The sequence below is a fragment of the Pan troglodytes genome, chromosome 11, assembly GCF_028858775.2.
Source record: "Pan troglodytes isolate AG18354 chromosome 11, NHGRI_mPanTro3-v2.0_pri, whole genome shotgun sequence".
Classification (NCBI taxonomy): domain Eukaryota; kingdom Metazoa; phylum Chordata; class Mammalia; order Primates; family Hominidae; genus Pan; species Pan troglodytes.
This window is the reverse complement of record NC_072409.2, coordinates 100,537,696-100,556,027: the sequence shown is the minus strand read 5'-3', so window position 1 is coordinate 100,556,027 and position 18,332 is coordinate 100,537,696. Positions and strand designations below refer to the sequence as shown.

General features: G+C 41.8%; 1 protein-coding gene and 1 pseudogene across 2 annotated transcripts in view; one reads left to right on the top strand and one right to left on the bottom strand.

Annotated features, from left to right (window-relative positions):
• TTC39B (tetratricopeptide repeat domain 39B) overlaps window positions 1-17,893 on the bottom strand; it is a 191,447-nt gene extending 173,554 nt beyond the window's left edge. The window contains exon 1 of one of the 2 annotated variants that reach the window (XM_063788720.1): window positions 17,374-17,893. Coding sequence is in view for 1 of the 2 variants with exons in the window: in XM_054658706.2 (XP_054514681.1) it covers window positions 17,374-17,380 (7 nt within the window). In the remaining variant the exon portion in view is untranslated. The remainder of the gene's footprint in view (window positions 1-17,373) is intronic. The other variant, XM_054658706.2, reaches the window with a different exon arrangement.
• Window positions 13,786-14,697, top strand: LOC107976847 (large ribosomal subunit protein uL30-like; annotated as a pseudogene).
• Window positions 17,894-18,332: the final 439 nt, after the last annotated feature.

Below are 18,332 nucleotides of genomic sequence, written 5' to 3'. Positions count from 1 at the left end.
CCAAGGCAGCTAGAGTTCACAGGGCAGAGTACTGGAGACGAGAGAGATGCAGAGACAGATAAATCTGGAGATCTGTGAAAGATCCCTCTCCACTCCTCAGCTAATTATTTATCAGCACATGAGTCATTAGAGGGAACAGTCCTGGGAGATCACACAGATCTGGTATGTGAATAATTCATCTGCCCAACAGACAGACCAACTCACCGGACATTAAGTGGAGTACTCAGAAGAGTATTCTCTCAGTAGCGGGGCAAAATTAGCCCTTGATCAAATCCTGTTCCAGTCCACTTAGCAAAGCTTAAAAGCAAGATCCAGAAGGATACAGACATTTCCAAGTAACTAACAGTGTCCCAGAACAAAGCTCGAGAATAATTAAAAGAATATTAAAATATACAGCACTCAACAGGATAAAATTCACAATTTCTGGCATTTTATCAAAAAGTACCAGGCATGCAAAGAAGTAGGAAAACATGATTGTGATGGTTAATTCATGTGTCAACTTGATTGGCCATAGGGTGCCCCAATATTTGCTTAAACATTACTCTGAATGTGTCTGTGAGAGTGTTTCCGGATAAATATCAACAATTGAATCTGTAGCCTGAGTAAAGAAGGTTGATCTCCCCAGTGTGAGTGGGCCTCACCCAATTCAGCGAAGGCCTGAATAGACAAAATAGTTGAGTGAGGGAGAATTTACTCTCATGACACGACTGTCATCAAGCAAGAACATCAGTCTTCCCTTGCCTTTGGGCCCAGACTAGAACTGGAATTTACATCCACCTCTCCTGATTCTCAGGCCTTCAGACTTGGGCTAGAACAATATCGTTGGCTCTCCTGAGTCTCCAGCTTGCCAACTGCAGATCTTGGGACTCATCTCTGTCTCTGTAAGTGTGTGAGCCAATTCCATAAAGAAATAAATCTCCTGTTTTAGCCGGGTGTGGTGGCACGCACCTGTAATCCCAGCTGCTCAGGAGGCTGAGGGAGGAGAATCGCTTGAACCTGGTAGACTGAGGTTGCCGTGAGCCGAGACCGTGCCATGGCACTCTAGCCTAGGCGACAGAGCGAGACTCCATCTCAATAAATAAATAAATAAATATCCTGTTGATTCATTCTTTTTCTTTTGAGATGGAGTCTCACTCTGCTGCCTAGGCTGGAATGCAGTGGCATGATCTCGGCTCATTGCAACCTCCGCTTCCCTGGTTCAAGTGATTCTCCTGCTTCAGCCTCCTGAGTAGCCGGAATTACAGGCCCACGCCACCACACCCGGCTAATTCTTGTATTTTTAGTAGAGATGGGGTTTGCCATGTTGGCCAAGCTGGTCTCCAACTCCTGACCTCAAGTGATCCACCCGCCTCCGCCTCCCAAAGTGCTGGGATTACAGGCATGAGCCACCACTCCTGGCCTCCTGTTGATTCTTTCTCAGCAGTACCCTGATTAATATAAAAAAGTTAAATGTATTATTATCATTTCTATCTTATGTAAAGAAGAAATTGAGGCCACTAGAGATGTAACTGGTCCCAAATCAGACAGCTAATACATGGTGAAGGGAGGACTTGAACCCTGATTTTGGGTTTCTACATTCTGTGCCCCGCCCACACTCACTGTCATCCCTGGTTGAGTGTGATTGTGCAGCTCTCATGCTCTGGCCCTCCCTTTTTCTGGCACTGCATTATACGTTGCACCTATTGCAACTTCATATTGTAGTTTCATGGAATTATTATTATTGTCATTATTTTTAGAGACGGGGTCTTGCTGTGTTGCCTGTGCTGGAACGCAGTGGCTATTCATAGTCACAATCATAGCACGCTGCAGCCTCGAACTCCTGGCCTCAAGTGATCCTCCTGCCTCAGCTTCCCAAGTAGCTTGGACTACAGGTGTGCACCACAGTGCCCCGCTTTCATGGCGTTATTCTTAAATCCCCACCTGGCCTGCAAAGCTGAGAAGAAAGTACATGACTTCTGGAGTTAGACAGCCTTGGGTTTTAATCCTACCTCCCTCGACACTTGCTCATTTTAAGACCTTGGGCAATAACAAGAATCTCCAGTGTTTACTGAATGCTTAGTATGTTCAGTGATGCTAAGAGCTTAATATGTATTAATTTCCTCTAATCTACACAACAACTCAAGGAGGTAAAAACAATTAATATTCCCATTTTGTAGAAGAGGAAATTAAGAGAATCCGTTTTCTCTCTCTCTTTTTTTTTTTTTTTTTGAGATGGAGTTTTGCTCTTGTCACCCAGCCTGGAGTGCAATGGCACAATCTCAGCTCACTGCAACCTCTGCCTCCTGGGTTCAAGCGATTCTTCTGCCTCAGCCTCCCAAGTAGCTGGGATTACAGGCACGGGCTACCATGCCTGCTAATTTTTGTATTTTCAGTAGAGACAGGATTTCACCATGTTGGCCAAGCTGGTCTCCAACTCCTGACCTCAGGTGATCCATCCACCTCAGCCTCCCAAAGTGTTGGGATTACAGGCAGGAGCCACCACACCTGGCCGAGAATCCATTTTTTGTGTGACAACAGTCACATCTAATTTACTAGGCTATCATGAGGATTACATGAGATAACACATAGAAAGTGTCTAGAGGGTAAGAGTAGCTTTGCAACTCTTCCTCCCCTCCCTGTCACCTCCTCCATTGAGGGCAAGGACCACATCTCTGCTGCCTCTGCTTTCCCTAGTAAAGGGCAGGGGTGAGCAAGTAACAGGGGCACCAGAAATGTTATCAATGATCAATTTGAAGATTGGAACTCCCCTCGCATTTGACCTTAATTCCTCTTTCACCGAGAACACCAAACATATAGATGTCATTTGCTCTGCCTGCCACTATCCACCCAACAAATACAGCTCATGGAGCAGCTAAACTTTGCTGGTAATAACAACCACTTGATATGTTCCACCATCATGTTCTGGAACCAGCTGACTAAGGAAAACATACCTGGACTGAATAATGACCACCTGCACATTGGGTGTAACTCAGCACTTTGCTGACTGTTGTATGCCACTTTGGCTACACAAAGAATCACCCAGGATCTCTCTGAAAATACTGACACCTGGCTCCATGCCAGAGATCATGATTCATTCAATCTGAAGTGACGCCCAGGCATTAAAAATGCTTAAGTTCTAGAGATGACTCTAATGTGTCACCAGGATTACAAATAGTTGATTTACCTATATACATGAAAGGGAAATTAATTTTAGCCATTCTAATTATTATTTAGGACGGCAAATCTGTCTTTTTGCATGTGTTATTCAGACTATAACCAAATATTATAGCATGGTGCAGTAACCATACAAGGAAACTAAAAAAAAAAATTATGGTATAGACTGAGATCAGCAAATACATGGCTGCCCCTCCCTGTGTCCACAATTGCAACACTCATCTGAGTCCTGGTCTTGCATCTTTTCCCAAGAGAGCATCTTGGTGGTCACACGAGATGGAGCTTAATCTTGCACAAGGTATACACACACTTAAAAAGCTATTACGGCCAGGCACAGTGGCTCGCACCTGTAATCCCAGCACTTTGGGAGGCTGAGGCAGGCGGATCGCCTGAGGTCAGGAGTTCGAGACCAGCCTGGTCAACATGGCGAAACCCCGTCTCTACTAAAAATACAAAAATTAGCTGGGCATGGTGGTGCATGCCTGTAATCCCAGCTACTGGGGAGGCTGAGGCAGGAGAATCGCTTGAACCTGGGAGGTGGAGGCTGCAGTGAGCTGACATTGCTCCATTGCACTCCAGCTTGGGCAACAAGAGTGAAACTCCATCTCAAATAAATAAATAAATAAATAATTAAAAAGCTATTACCAGACAGTATTTATTGTATTTATTCAATAAATAGTGATCAAGAACCTACTATATGCCAGGACCTGGGTTAGCTACTAGCAATATGAAGATGGATAACATGTGGTTCCTGGCCTCAAAGAACTCAGTCTGTTGGAGGAGAGAGGATGTGGTAAGTGCTTTGTAGAATATATACACAATGCTGTTAAAACAAAGAGAACAAATCAACTATTCATGCCTGGGAGAATCAGGAAAGATGACAAGAATTGTCAACTGTGTTGGATCATAAGGGATTGAGTAGGAATTCACAAGGCCCCATTCAACTGAACCAGTATTCTAGTGAAGGATTAGCTTGTATGACTGCAGTAACATGAAATAGCTGCTGTGTTTAGTCTACAAGTGGTGTTAATAGTGTGACTGTGGCCAAAGGTGAGCATGAGGGATTGACAGAAAGTCAGGCTGGAAAAAGAAGTATCAGGGACTGTGCATGGCATTTTGGTGTTCAGGTGACAGTTAAGACTGTCCAGTGAAATTTCTGTGATGATGGAAATTAAGGGGGTAGTTCAAGTAAGAAAGAGTATAGGAATTCCAAGAATGAACCTAAACTCAAAGGGAAGGTCTTGCACTTACATCAAAAGTTTGAGAAATCAACATACTTGTATGTTTTGATCTAGATAAAATTCTTTTTTTGTTTTTTTGTTTTTTGTTGTTGTTGTTTTTTTTGAGATGGAGTCTCGCTCTGTCGCCCAGGCTGGAGTGCAGTGGCGCGATCTTGGCTCACTGCAAGCTCCGCCTCCTGGGTTCACGCCATTCTCCTGCCTCAGCCTCCCGAGTAGCTGGGACTACAGGTGCCCGCCACCACGCCAGGCTAATTATTTTTGTATTTTTAGTAGAGACGGGGTTTCACCATGTTAGCCAGGATGGTCTCAATCTCCTGACCTTGTGATCCGCCTGAGTTGGCCTCCCAAAGTGCTGGGATTACAGGCGTGAGCCACTGTGCCCGGCCCTGATATAGATACAATTCTTAAATTGCACTTGTCTTTTAAAAAATAATTATTCCCAATTCTAACAAAGTTTTTGTCTTCATAGACCAATCACCAATCCATAGAGCTTCATTTCAGTGCCACAGCTAAGGATGTGAAGATACTGTTTATGCCACGATGTTTACTCCGCAATACAATTCACCAGTACTTAAAGGAAAGTTGCTACTTCCACCCACCATTAATAACTCACTTTTTTTCTTTATCATCCCACTTTGTTTTTTATTTACTTTTTAAAAATGTTTTAAATTTTAATATATTTAAGAGATACAAGTACAGATTTCTTACAGGCTTGTACTGCATTATGGTGAAGTCTGGGCTGCTAGTGGACCCATCACCCAAATAGTGAACATTGTCCCCAATAGCTAATCTACAACCCTTACCCCACTTGCACCTAAATAACTCACTTCTGGTCCACTCTTTTCAACCTTGTGTTCACTACTTAGGCTATGTTGGTTTCAAATTTCCCAACCACCAACATTGATCCTTGTTTCCAGTATTTGTCTTTGCCTAGTGCTTTGGCCTCAGTGCTCAATCCTGTTTTTCCACCTGCAAACTCAACTTTATAGTCAATTTCTCCACCTCGCTGTGTAGTCATAGGAAAACACCCTTCCTACTTTGGATGGGCCTGAGAACCACCTATCTCAGGGCCCCCAAACTGTGATCATCCCACCAGGCTGGCTTCAGTTTCTTAAGAAGGTCAGAGAGAGCAAGAAAGGGAATCTAGACCAAAGCCTAGGACACCTGAGAGGAAACAATGAAGGACAGATTTTGGCAGGAAGATAATGAGTTCAGTTTTAGGTGTGTTCTTTTAAAAATGTTTCTGTACCATTCAAGTTGAAGCTACCTTTGCAAAAATTATAACAGTGAGAAAATTATGACAGTGCAAGTGATCTGACCTCACCAATTCCATCTTGCTTCTAACCTCTAAGCTGCCCTTGTTCATTCCTGGGCATAGTAGTGTATTCCTGAACCTTGAAATAAAGATGATAGATAATAACCGTTTCCTGGAACAAATCCTCTTCTTGCCTGGGGATCAGACTGCCTTTGTAATGAGAGAAGAGAGACAGACCCTCTCATATTGTTTTATATTGTTCTATCCTCAGAAAAGGAAAGAGAAGCAAAACTAAAGGCGGGTAGCCTGGCGCCTAGGAACCAGACCCAAAACCAAGGAACCAGACCCAAAACCAGGCCTGGGCCTGCCTGACCTAAGCCTGGTAGTTAAAATTCGACCCCTGACCTAGCAACTGATGTTATCTATAGATTATAGAAAGACACTGTAAAACTTCCCGGTCCGTTCTGTTTCATTCTGATCACCGGTGCATGCAGTCCCTGTCACATACCCCCTGCTTGTTCAACCGATCACGACCCTCTCATGCGGACCACGTTAGAGTTGTGAGCCCTTAAAAGGGACAGGAATTGTTCACTCGGGGACCTCGGCTCTTGAGACAGGAGTCCTGCCGATGCTCCCGGCCGAATAAACCTCTTCCTTCTTTAACTCGGTGTCTAAGGATTTTTGTCTGCAGCTTGTCCTGCTACAGTAAGCCTAATTAACCACAAGATTAGAAGTTATGGTTTATGGCCGGGCGTGGTGGCTCACACCTGTAATCCCAGCACTTTGGGAGGCCGAGTCGGGTGGATCGCATGGTCAGGAGATGGAGACCAGCCTGACCAATATGGTGAAACCCCGTCTCTACCAAAACTACGAAAATGAGTAGGGCGTGGGGTGGGCGCCTGTAGTCCCAGCTACTCGGGAGGCTGAGGCAGGAGAATCGCTTGAACCTGGAAGATGGAGGTTGCAGTGAGCAGAGATTGCGCCACTGCACTCCAGCCTGGGCGACAGAGCAAGATTTGGACTCAAAAAAAAAAAAAGAAGTTATGGTTTAGAAGTCATGCAGCTAGAGGCCATAATATTCTGAACTTCCCCAGTTGCTCCTAGGGATAACATCACTATTGTAAAACTTAAGACTAGTGCTTTGAGACCATTCCTACCGATGCACCAGCTGCAGCCACTCAGACCGGTAATCTAGGTCAACCAGTTCTGCAATCCCACCCAGGAACGGAAGGCAGCAAAAAGAACCCATCTTGATCCCCTATGATTTCATCTCCCACTCGACCAGTCAATACTCCCCCACTCCCTGGCTCCCCTACCTGCCAAATTATCTTTTTTTTTTTTTCTTTTTGAGATGGATTCTGGCTCTCTCGCCCAGGCTGGAGTGCTATGGTGCCATCTCGGCTGACTGCAACCTCTGCCTGCTGAGTCCAAGCGATTCTCCTGCCTCAGCCTCCCAAGTAACTGGGATTACAGACACCCACCACCACACTCAGCTAATTTTTGTATTTTTAGTAGAGACGGGGTTTCACCATGTTGGCCAGGCTGGTCACAAACTCCTGACCTCAGGTGATCCACCCGCCTCAGCCTCCCAAAGTGCTGAGATTACAGGTGTGAGCTGCCACGCCCAGCCAAGAGTTTATATTTTATATTTTACATGTAAGTTCATGGCTCATTCCATGTTAGTTTTTGTATTGAGTTTTAAGTCAAGTTTCATTGTCTGATCATGACATATCATAAGATACTTGAAGAGATTTATTCTGAGCCAAATATGAGTGACCACGGCCCATGACACAGCCCTCAGGAGGTCCTGAGAACATGGGCCCAAGGTGGTCAAGGTGCAACATGGTTTTATACATTTTAGGGAGGCATGAGACATCAACCAAATACATTTAAGTATTACATTGGTTTGGTCCAGAAAGGCAAGACAACTCAAAGGGGGTGGCGGACAGTGGGGGAGTTCTAGTTAAACATTTTCTGGTTGACAATTGGTCCAGTTTGTCTAAAGACCTGGGATCAACAGAAAGGAAATGTTCAGGTTAAGATAAAAGATTGCGGAGACCAAGGTTCTTTTGAAGTCTCATAGTGGCTGCCTTTAGAGACAACAGATGACAAATGTTTCCTGTTCAGACCTTTAAGTGGTGCTAGACTCTCAGTTAATCTCTTCAGGATTGGGAGGGCCTAGAGGAAAAAGATCTGGCTATGTTAATAGAGATTCTTTACAGATGCAAATTTTCCCCCACAAAGGGCAGCTTTGCAGGGCCATTTCAAAATGTGGCAAAGAAACACGTTTTCAGGTAAAATATTTTGATTTTCTTCTCTGTCACGTAATATTATGCCAAAGTCAGATTGGAAAGTAGTAACAATATATAGGTCTAAACAAAACTCATCTGATGAGAATTTATGGTTTGTAGGGCATGACTCCCCAAACCCCTTAGATAGGGAATTTGGGCAAGATAAGAAAAACAATCTGAGCTTAGTCCTCAGTTTGGATAAGAAAAACAGGACACCTTTGCCATAATAGGAAGAAGCGAAAGATAAGTTTTAGAGATGTTGCTCCTAAAAAGCAAGCATGGTTTCACACCCTTTACTAAATGAAGTTAAGGGTTGATGTTTCACTTTTATTAGGAAATGTCCTAAGTTGGCTAAACATACGTTTGTCAAGCTAAGTCAAACTCAAATTTCTCCTGACTTGCTTTCAGGTTTACAGGCACAATGAGTACAGTGCTCACACCATTAGTACTCAATAGACATTTAATTTGCATTTGGGAAGCTCCTGGTTAGTAATTACAGAATGAATGAAGAATAAATCTGTACAACAAACTCCCAGGACACAAGTTTACCTATGTAACAAATCTGCCCTTGTACCCCTGTAAATCAAAAATAAAATTCTAAGACCCTCCTCCCGCCCCAACCATCTGAATGCACTACCTCCTCCGCGTTAAAATTTAACCTGAAGGACTGGTTCAGGCCATGGCCGGAAGTGAGGGTCAGACAGGCCTCATTATACCTCCCTGGCATTAACATCAACACAGGCCTTAAGTCTGATAAGAAGCATTTGCAATCTATTCTCTCTGGAGCCTGCTACCTGAAGGCTTCATCTGCACAATAAAAACTTTGGCCTCCACAATTTTTCATCTTTTTTTTTTTTTTCGTTTCGCTCTTTTTTGCTGAGGCTGGAGTGTAATGGCGCGATCTTGGCTCACCGCAGCCTCCGCCTCCCAGGCTCAAGCGAATCTCCTGCCTCAGCCTCTAGAGTAGCTAAGATTATAGGCATGCACCACCGCGTCCAGCTAATTTTGTATTTTTAGTAGAGACAGGGTTTCTCCATGTTGGTCAGGCTGGTCTCAAACTCCCAAGGTGATCCGCCCACCTCGGCCTCTCAAAGTGCTGGGATTACAGGCGTGAGCCACCGCGCCCTGCCCACAATTCTTTATTTTAACCCAAATATTTCCTTTCTATTGATCCCAGGTCTTTAGATACACTCAACCAATTGTCAGCCAGAAAAATTTTAAATTTACCTGTAACCAGAAAGCCCCACCCTTCAAGTTGTCTCACCTTTCTGAACTAAACCAATGTGTTACTTGAATGTATTTGATTGAAGTCTCATGTCTCCCTAAAATGTATAAAACTGAGCCGTACCCCAACCACCTTGGACACATGTTCTCAGGACCTCCTGATGGCTGTGTTATGGGCCATCGTCACTTACATTTGGCTCAGAATAAATCTCTTCAAATATTTTACAGAGTTTGACTCTTTTTGTCAATATCCCCGAACTTAAAATAAACGTTAAAAAAAAATTGAGAAAAAGAAAAGAAAGGATAAATTAATGCAGAAAAAACACCTTTTAACTTGCCCAGGGAATATATGCCCTAATGGCAGGAAGTCAAAAGATAAACCTTTCCAAATTAAAAAGATTTACTGTAACCAACTCCACATGCTTATTTCTCATTATTACCTCTAAAAACTGAAGGAACCAATGTTTTATTAACTTCCTAAAAGCCTTGAGGAGTCGTTTAAATGTTAAAAGGCCAAGACCCATTAATTATTAGTAGATCATTTCTTAATATAAACTAATAAGTAACACAATGCAATAGGACTATCTACTGAACTTAATAGCGATGCTAACACTTTGCTACTTGGTTCACCTGCGAAAAATTCAGGAATATAATGTAAAATTAGTTACAGAGGGATTTTTATTTAGTCATTTTTCTTCTTCCTCTTTTTTTTTTTTTTTTTTTTTTTGAGAGCAGTCTCACTCTGTCATCCAGGCTGCAGTTGCCGTGGTAAAACCATAGCTCACTGCCGCCTCCACTGGGCTCAGGTGATCTTTTCGCTTCAGCCTGGCAATTAGCTGGGACTACGGGCATTGCGCCGCCATGCCCAACTAATGCAGAAGGATTTTAAAACAAACTTTTTCATATTTTTTTGCTTTGACTATGTCCTTTAGTTACTCTCTAGTTTGGTTCAGATTCTCCCAGTCATTGGTCTCATACAGCCAAATAGAGCAAGAACTTAACTTACAAGGTAATAAGAGGTCATATTCAACAGAAAACCCAATCCACCTGTTCTCAGTTGACCTAGGTTGCTACTATGGAAACAGATAAATCCACAGATACAAATAAACCACTGTGCTCTACTCAAGAATAAGAACCCCCCTACAATTCCTTTTGCTGAGACTCTTTTCTGATTTAATGTATTAAAATGTCACTATCAAGTGAATGTAATGTTGTTCTTGTCTTATTAGCTTTTTAAAAATTAAAATAACAATTGTTCTTATTACAAAATCAATACTTTGCATTACAGAGAAATCTGAAAATGCAAGATATTCAAAGAAACGAAAATTACCGCAGGTAATTGGGCTTCCTGTTAATAGGTCAGTTGGGACTTCAGTGATGAAATAAAAAAAAAAAGAGAAAAACATCTAGAGATAACTACTTTTACACTCAGTATATGTAAGTGATTTGCAAATTTTTCAAACTTGCAAAACTTCTTTAAATGAATCTTATGTAGGTTGTCAATATGTAAAACATACAATTAGGAGGTGGATGCCTGAAAACGCAACAGTTTGGTCTGCAAACACCCGCCAAGTTGAGTCCCAAAGCACCTTCTTGGCACCTCACAGTTCTTCAGAATGAAGTTTAAAATCCACTGGGATCTATTATTCTAGAAATTTTTCCTATGAATAATATTCCTATGTATCACTTTATAAAAAGATCATACAATGTATGCATTTTTACAGAGGGGAATACTATTTTCACTGCACAATGTTACAAGTCATAAACAGCTTTCCCACATCAAGATACTCCCTTCTAAGTGTCACTAAGGGTAAACCTCTTTGTCCTTGGTCAGGTCATAATTTTTTTTTTTTTTTTGAGATAAGATCTCACTGTCACCCAGGCTGGAGCACAGTGAGGAGATCATAGCTCACTGCAGCCTCAACCTCCCGTGCTCAAGTGATCCTCCCACCTCAGCCTCCCCAGTAGTTTTTGTTTTGGGGGTTTTTTGTTGTGTTTTGTTTTGTTTTCATTGCCCAGGCTGGAGTGCAGTGGCATGAACACTGCCCACCACAGCCTCAACTTCCTGGGCTCAAGTGATCCTCCTGTCTCAGCCTCCCAAGTAGCTGGAACTATGTGCTCATGCAGTCACGCCTGGCTAGTGGTTTTGTTTTTTGATTTTACGTTTTTTGTAGAGACGGTGTCTCGCCAAGTTGCCCTGGCTACTTTCAAACTCCTGTGCTTAAGCGATTCTCCCTCCTTGGCTTCTCAAAGTGCTGGAATTACAGTAGTCAGCCACCTCTTCTTGTCTAAATTTTTAACATTTAGTTTTAATAGTAAACACTGTTACTTGTTCATATGCCCTTCCTATCTCCTTGGTGGTTAGGGAAAGGCACTATTTTCATCCTTGCTTTAAAATTAACCTATAAACTAAATTCCTCCCATAGTTAACATGGCCTATGTGCAGAGATAAGGAAGGAAGTTAACCTAAAATATATAATTGGGGAGGGTAGCATTAGGAGCAAAATGGAGTTAGTCATGATAGGCCTTTTTTTCACTGTTACAATAACAAATTGTTTCAGCATCATTTATGAAACAATCCACCAATCAATTTACAACACTAACCCTATCACATATAATATTTTCATGCATGTGTATCTGTTTCTAGGCTTTTCCCCATTATTTTGGTCTGTATAATATTGTGCCAATATTATACTTTCTTGATTACTATAGCTTTGAAATAAAACTTGACTTCTTGAACTTGGGAGGACAAGTTCTCCCATCTTCTTCAAAGATCATTTTGCAAAATTTTGATAGGAAATCAACTGCTCTACTCAGATTCCAGTCTGGAGTTTTGCATTGCATCAAGTGTTGTGAATTGTTTCTACAGAATGTAAGAGAATTGCCTCTTTATTGTCACTGAATGTAATGTTTATAGATAACCTGCAAAATTTTCCTTCCATTTTTCAAAGGATTCCAGTAACAGGAATTTACTGCTCAATTTCTCAGGACAAAAGATTTTTTTTTTTTTTTTTTTTTGAGACAGAGTTTCACCCTGTCGCCCAGGCTGGAGTGCAGTGGCATGATCTCAGCTCACTGCAACTGCCTCCTGGGTTCAAGTGATTCTCCTGCCTCAGCCTCCTGAGTAGCTGGGATTACAGGCACACGCCACCACACCCGGCTAATTTTTTTATTTTTAGTAGAGATGGGTGCTGAGACCAGCTCAGTCAGGGAGACCCTAACCCAGAAGCACTAGAGGAATTAAAGACACACACACAGAAATATAGAGGTGTGAAGTGGGAAATCAGGGGTCTCACAGCCTTCAGAGCTGAGATCCCCAGAGATTTATCCACATATTTATTAACAGCAAGCAGTCATTAGCATTGTTTCTATAGCTATTAGATTGACTAAAAGTATCCCTTATGGGAAAAAAAGGGATGGGCAGAAATAAAGGGATGAGTTTGGCTAGTTATCCGCAGCAGGAGCATGTCCTTAAGGCACAGATTGCTCATGCTGTTGTTTGTGGTTTAAGAATGCCTTTAAGCAGTTTTCCACCCTGGGTGGGCCAGGTATTCCTTGCCCTCATTCCAGGTAAACCCACAACCTTCCAGCGTGGGCGTCATGGCCATCATGAACATGTCACAGTGCTGCAGAGATTTTGTTTATGGCCAGTTTGGGGGCCAGTTTATGGCGAGATTTTGGGGGGCCTATTCCCAACAGATGGGGTTTCACCATGTTGGTCAGGCTGGTCTTGAACTCCAGACCTTGTGATCTGCCCGTCTCAGCCTCCCAAAGTGCTGGCATTACAGGCATGAGCCACCGCGCCCGGCCACACTAAAGACATTTTTAAATTTATTTTTTGCATGAGTTATTCACGTGGTTCAAACACCAGGAAATATGAAAAGGCATACCGCCTCCCTTCTATATTTGTCCCCATTTGCTCAGTTCCCTCACCTCCATAGGTCATTCCTTTTCTTAGTTTCTTATGTATCTTTCCAGACTTTCTTTATGCATATATAAGCAAACATAAACATAAACTGAAATTTCTGGGTGAAGGGCTGTGCTGGTAATTTTGATAGCTATTACCAAATTCTACCCATAGACATTTTACCAGTTTGGACTCCCACCAGCAACATACAAGAATGTCCAGTTCCACACAGACGCATCCATAGAATGTCATTGCTGGTGCTCAGAAAACAATACACCAAAATGAAGGCCTCAAAAGCAAAAGTTATTTTCTGACCTTCTCCTACCCTCCTATCTCTCAGTCCCATTCTCCCTCAAGACTAGAATTCTAGAAAACTAGAATTCTAGAAACTAGAATCCTTCTTCCCCAAGGTGGGCCATAGAAACCAGTACCCCTTTTCCCCATAGAAACCAGAACCCTTTTTCCCCAATCAGCCATAAAACCTAAAAATCTTACTCTAAGTTTCCATCTGCCTTTCTTTCTAAAATCTGGCCATAAAAAAAATTATCTGACCTACCTTGTTTGACTGTAGGCCCAAAGGCCCCCAATCCAGAGAGATCTTTCCCCATACTCAGAAGGAAGGAATGCATGCTCAGGAAGGCCGAGAAGAATCTAGACAGAGAGGCCTTGCTGGGTTTCCCCACTCATTCTATTAGCATTAGATTAGACCCTCTTTGTCCAATCATTTTTCTACATGGCCGATCATACATTGTTGAACCTAAGCATAAAAATGGGCAGTTTCTCCTCTTTTCTAGCTAGAACCATAGAGGATGTCGAAGAGAAGCAGCAGCAGCTTCCCGCTGTGTCAGAAACTTAAGAAAAAACAAAGGAATTTCGCAGAACTGAAGATCAAGCGCCTGAGAAAGAAGTTTGCCCAAAAGATATTTTGAAAGGCAAAAAGGAAGCTTATCTATGAAAAAGTGAAGCACTATCACAAGGAATATAGGCAGATGTACAGAACTGAAATTCGAATGGTGAGGATGGCAAGAAAAGCTGGCAACGTCTATGTGCCTGCAGAACCCAAATTGGTGTTTGTCATCAGATTCAGAGGTATCAATGGTGTGAGCACAAGGGTCCAAAAGGTGTTGCAGCTTCTTTGCCTTCATCAAATCTTCAGTGGAACCTTTGTGAAGCTCAACAAGGCTTCAACTAACATGCTGTGGATTGTAGAGCCATACATTGCATGGAGGTACCCAAATCTGAAGTCAGTAAATGAACTAATCTACCAGCGTGGTTATGGCAAAATCAGTAAGAAGCAAATTGCTTTGACAGAAAACGCTTTGATTGCTCAATCTCTTGGTAAATATGGCACCATCTGCCTGGAGGATCTGATTCATGAGACCTATACTGTTGGAAAATGCTTCAAAGAAGCAAATAGCTTCCTGGCCCTTCAAATTATCTTCTCCAAGAAGTGGAATGAAGAAACTCATCATCTATTTTGTAGAAGGTGGAGATGCCAGCAACAGGGAGGACCAGATTAACAGGCTTCTTAGAAGAATGAACTAAGGTGTCTACCATGATTATTTTTCTAATCAGGTCAGTTAATAAACAGTACTTGCTCTCAAACTGAAGAAAAAAAATGAACAATTTCCCCTGTATTTTTTTTTTTTTTTTTTTGAGACAAAGTCTCACTCTGCTGCCCAGGCTAGAGTGCAGTGGCGCCATCTCTGCTCACTGCAAGCTCCACCTCCCGGGTTCAAGCTCCCATATAAACATGTTAAATACATTTGCACGCCTTTTATCCAAATAATCTGCCTTTTGCAAGTTAATTTTTCAGCGAAACTTCAGAGGGCTCTTGGCCCCTAAATTGTCCAATCTTGGGATTTTTGCCAACCTTCCAGGTGTACACATTCTTTACTCATTACTTAGCTGTTGTTCTTACAGAGACAGAATATGAGTTGCAAATGTGATTCCCCAGTTCCTTTTATTTTATATACTTCTTTTCCCCACCTTTTCGTTTTATTTTTGTGCTAGTTTCCGTTTTATATAGTCAAATTTATCAAGCTTTTCTTTTCTGACTTTAGGATTTTAAGGCATAGTTGCAAAGGTCTTCGTAACTGCAAGATTTTAAAGGTATTTCTTCTGCTTCTTTCAAGAACTTTTAAGTTTACAATAATAACTTATGCAAGTAGTGATAGTTTTACCTTCTCCTTTCCCAATTTTTATACTCCTACTTTCTGTCTCTTGTCTAATTGCATTGGCTAAAACCTTCAGCACCTTGTGAAATAATAGCAGTGACGACGGACATCTTTTATCTTATTCCTCACTTTATTGGAAATGTTTATAAATTCTGGCATTAAGCATGATGTTGAGCTGAGATCAATTTATCTTATCATGTTAAGGAAATATCCATCTATATCTACCTAAGTCAATATTTTTATCAAGCATGGTTGTCAAATTTGGCCAAATGTATTTTCAGCATCTATGGAGACCATTTTATGATTTTTCTTCAGATCTACCCATATGATCAGATATATTAATATACTTCCAATATCAAAATATCTAGACTAAACCTCAGAGCACATTTCATTTCTTCATGCTTTCTGGCCATCTTCTTTTTCTCACCATCTCCTATTTTTTTCTTTTTGAGACGGAGTCTTGCTTTGTCGCCCAGGCTGGAGTGCAGTGGCACCATCTCGGCTCACTGCAAGCTCCTCCTCCTCCCGGATTAAAGCAATTCTCCCGCCTTAGCCTCCTGAGAAGCTGGGACTAGAGACACTATGTTTACATTAAAAAGTCCATATACGTATATAATTTTTATATATATTATATATATTTTATATATATTATACATATTTTATATATATTTATATATAATATATATATTATATATTTTATATATATAATATATATTTTATATATTTTATATGTATTATATATTATATATATTTTATATATAATATATATATTTTATATATTTTATATATAATATATATATTTTATATATATTTTATATATAATATATATATTTTATATATATTATATATATTTTATATATAAAATATATATATAATTTTTTTTCATTAAAAGGATGCTCATGGCAGGGCACAGTGTCTCACGCCTGTAATCCCAGCACTTTGGGAGGCTGAGATGGGTGGATTACCTGAGGTCAGGAGTTCGAGACCAGCCTGGCCAACATGGTGAAAAATGCTACTGAAAATACAAAAATTAGCCAGGCATGGTGCTGGGTGCCTGTAAACTCAGCTACTCAGGAGGCTGAGGCAAGAGAATCACTTGAACCCAGGAGACAGAGGTTGCAGTGAGCCAAGATGGTGCCATTGCACTCCAGCCTGGGCAACAAGAGTGAAACTCCATCTCAAAAAATAAAAAAAGAGATGCTCATATAATTATTTTCATGTTGTTAATGATATGGGGAGGGTAGTAAACAGTAGAGAACTTTTGCTTTCTCTTACAAATGGAAATAAACTTTTTCCTTCCTATAAAGTAAAACAGTTTAATTTTTTAAATGCAGACAGTATAAACAGTATTGACTCTGTAACCCCACCATGAATAAAGAAGTTATTGCTACTTATAAAACTTTTGTTCTAGGTTTCCAAGTTTTTTTTTCTACCCTCATCTCTACACAAAGTTTTGTTCTAAGTATATACAGTCATCTGTTGGTATCAGTGGGGCTTTGGGTCCAGGACCTTCTCAGACATCAAAATACACAGATGCTTATGTTCCTGATATAAAATTATATAAAATGGCTTAGTATTTGCGTGTAACCTATGCACATCCTCTCGTATACTTTAAATCATCTCTAGATTACTTATAAGAACTGATGCAATGTAGAGTTGTGTAAATCATTGTTATATTTCATTGTTTTTTGTTTGTTTGTTTGAGACGGAGTCTCACTTTGCTGCCCAGGCTGGAGTGCAATGGCACTATCTCTGCTCACCGCAACCTCTGCCTCCCGAGTTCAAGTGATTCTCCTGCCTCAGTCTCCCAAGTAGCTGGGATTACAGGCATGTACCACGATGCCCGGCTAATTTTTATATTTTTAGTAGAGATGGGGTTTAACCACGTTGGCAGGCTAGTCTCAAACTCCTGACCTCAGGTGATCCACCCGCAGTGGCCTCCCAAGCTGCTGGGATTACATCATGAGCCATTGTGCCTGGCCAATATACGTCATTGTTTAGGGAATAATAACAAGAAAGAAACATCTGTGATGGGCATGGTGGCTCATGCCTGTAATCCCAGTGTGTCCAGAATTGGTGGGTTCTTGGTCTCACTGACTTCAAGAATGAAGCTGTGGACCCTTACCATACATAAAGATGGTATGTCCAGAGTTTGTTCCTTCAGATGTTCAGATGTGTCCGGAGTTTCTTCCTTCTGGTGGGTTCGTGGTCTCACTGACTTCAGGAGTGAAGCTGCAGACCTTTGCGGTGAGTGTTACAGCTCTTAAAGGCAGTGCATCTGGAGTTGTTTTTTCCTTCCCGTGGGTTCATGGTCTCGCCGGCCTCAGAAGTGAAGCTGCAGACCTTCGCGGTGAGTATCACAGTTCATAAAGGTGGCCCATAGGGAGTTGTTGGTTCCTCCCGTCCGGAGTTGTTCGTCCCTCCCAGTGGGTTCGTGGTCTCGCTGGCTTCAAGAGTGAAGCTGCAGACCTTCACCGTAAGTGTTACAGCTCATAAAGGCGGCGTGGACCCAAAGAGTTAGCAGCAGCAAGATTTATTGCGAAAGGCCAAAGAACAAACCTTCCACAGCGTGGGAGAAGACCTGAGAGGGTTGCTGCTGCTGGTTAGGGTGGCCTGCTTTTATTCCCTTATTTGGCCCCACCCACATCCTGCTGATTGGTCCATTTTACAGAGAGCTGATTGGTCCATTTTACAGAGAGCTTATTTGTCCGTTTTGACAGAGTGCTGATTGGTGTGTTTACAATCCTTTAGCTAGACAGAAAAGTTCTCCAAGTCCCCACCGATTAGCTAGGCACAGAGTGCTGACTGGTGCATTTACAAACCTTTAGCTAGACAGAAAAGTTCTCCAAGTCCCCACCCGATTAGCTAGGCACAGAGCGCTCATTGGTGCATTTACAATCCTTTAGCTAGACAGAAAAGTTCTCCAAGTCCCCACCCGATTAGCTAGGCACGCAGTGCTGATTGGTGCATTTACAAACCTTTAGCTAGACACAGAGTGCTGATTGGTGCGTTTACAAACCTTTAGCTAGACAGAAAAGTTCTCCAAGTCCCCACCCAATTAGCTAGACACAGAGCACTCATTGG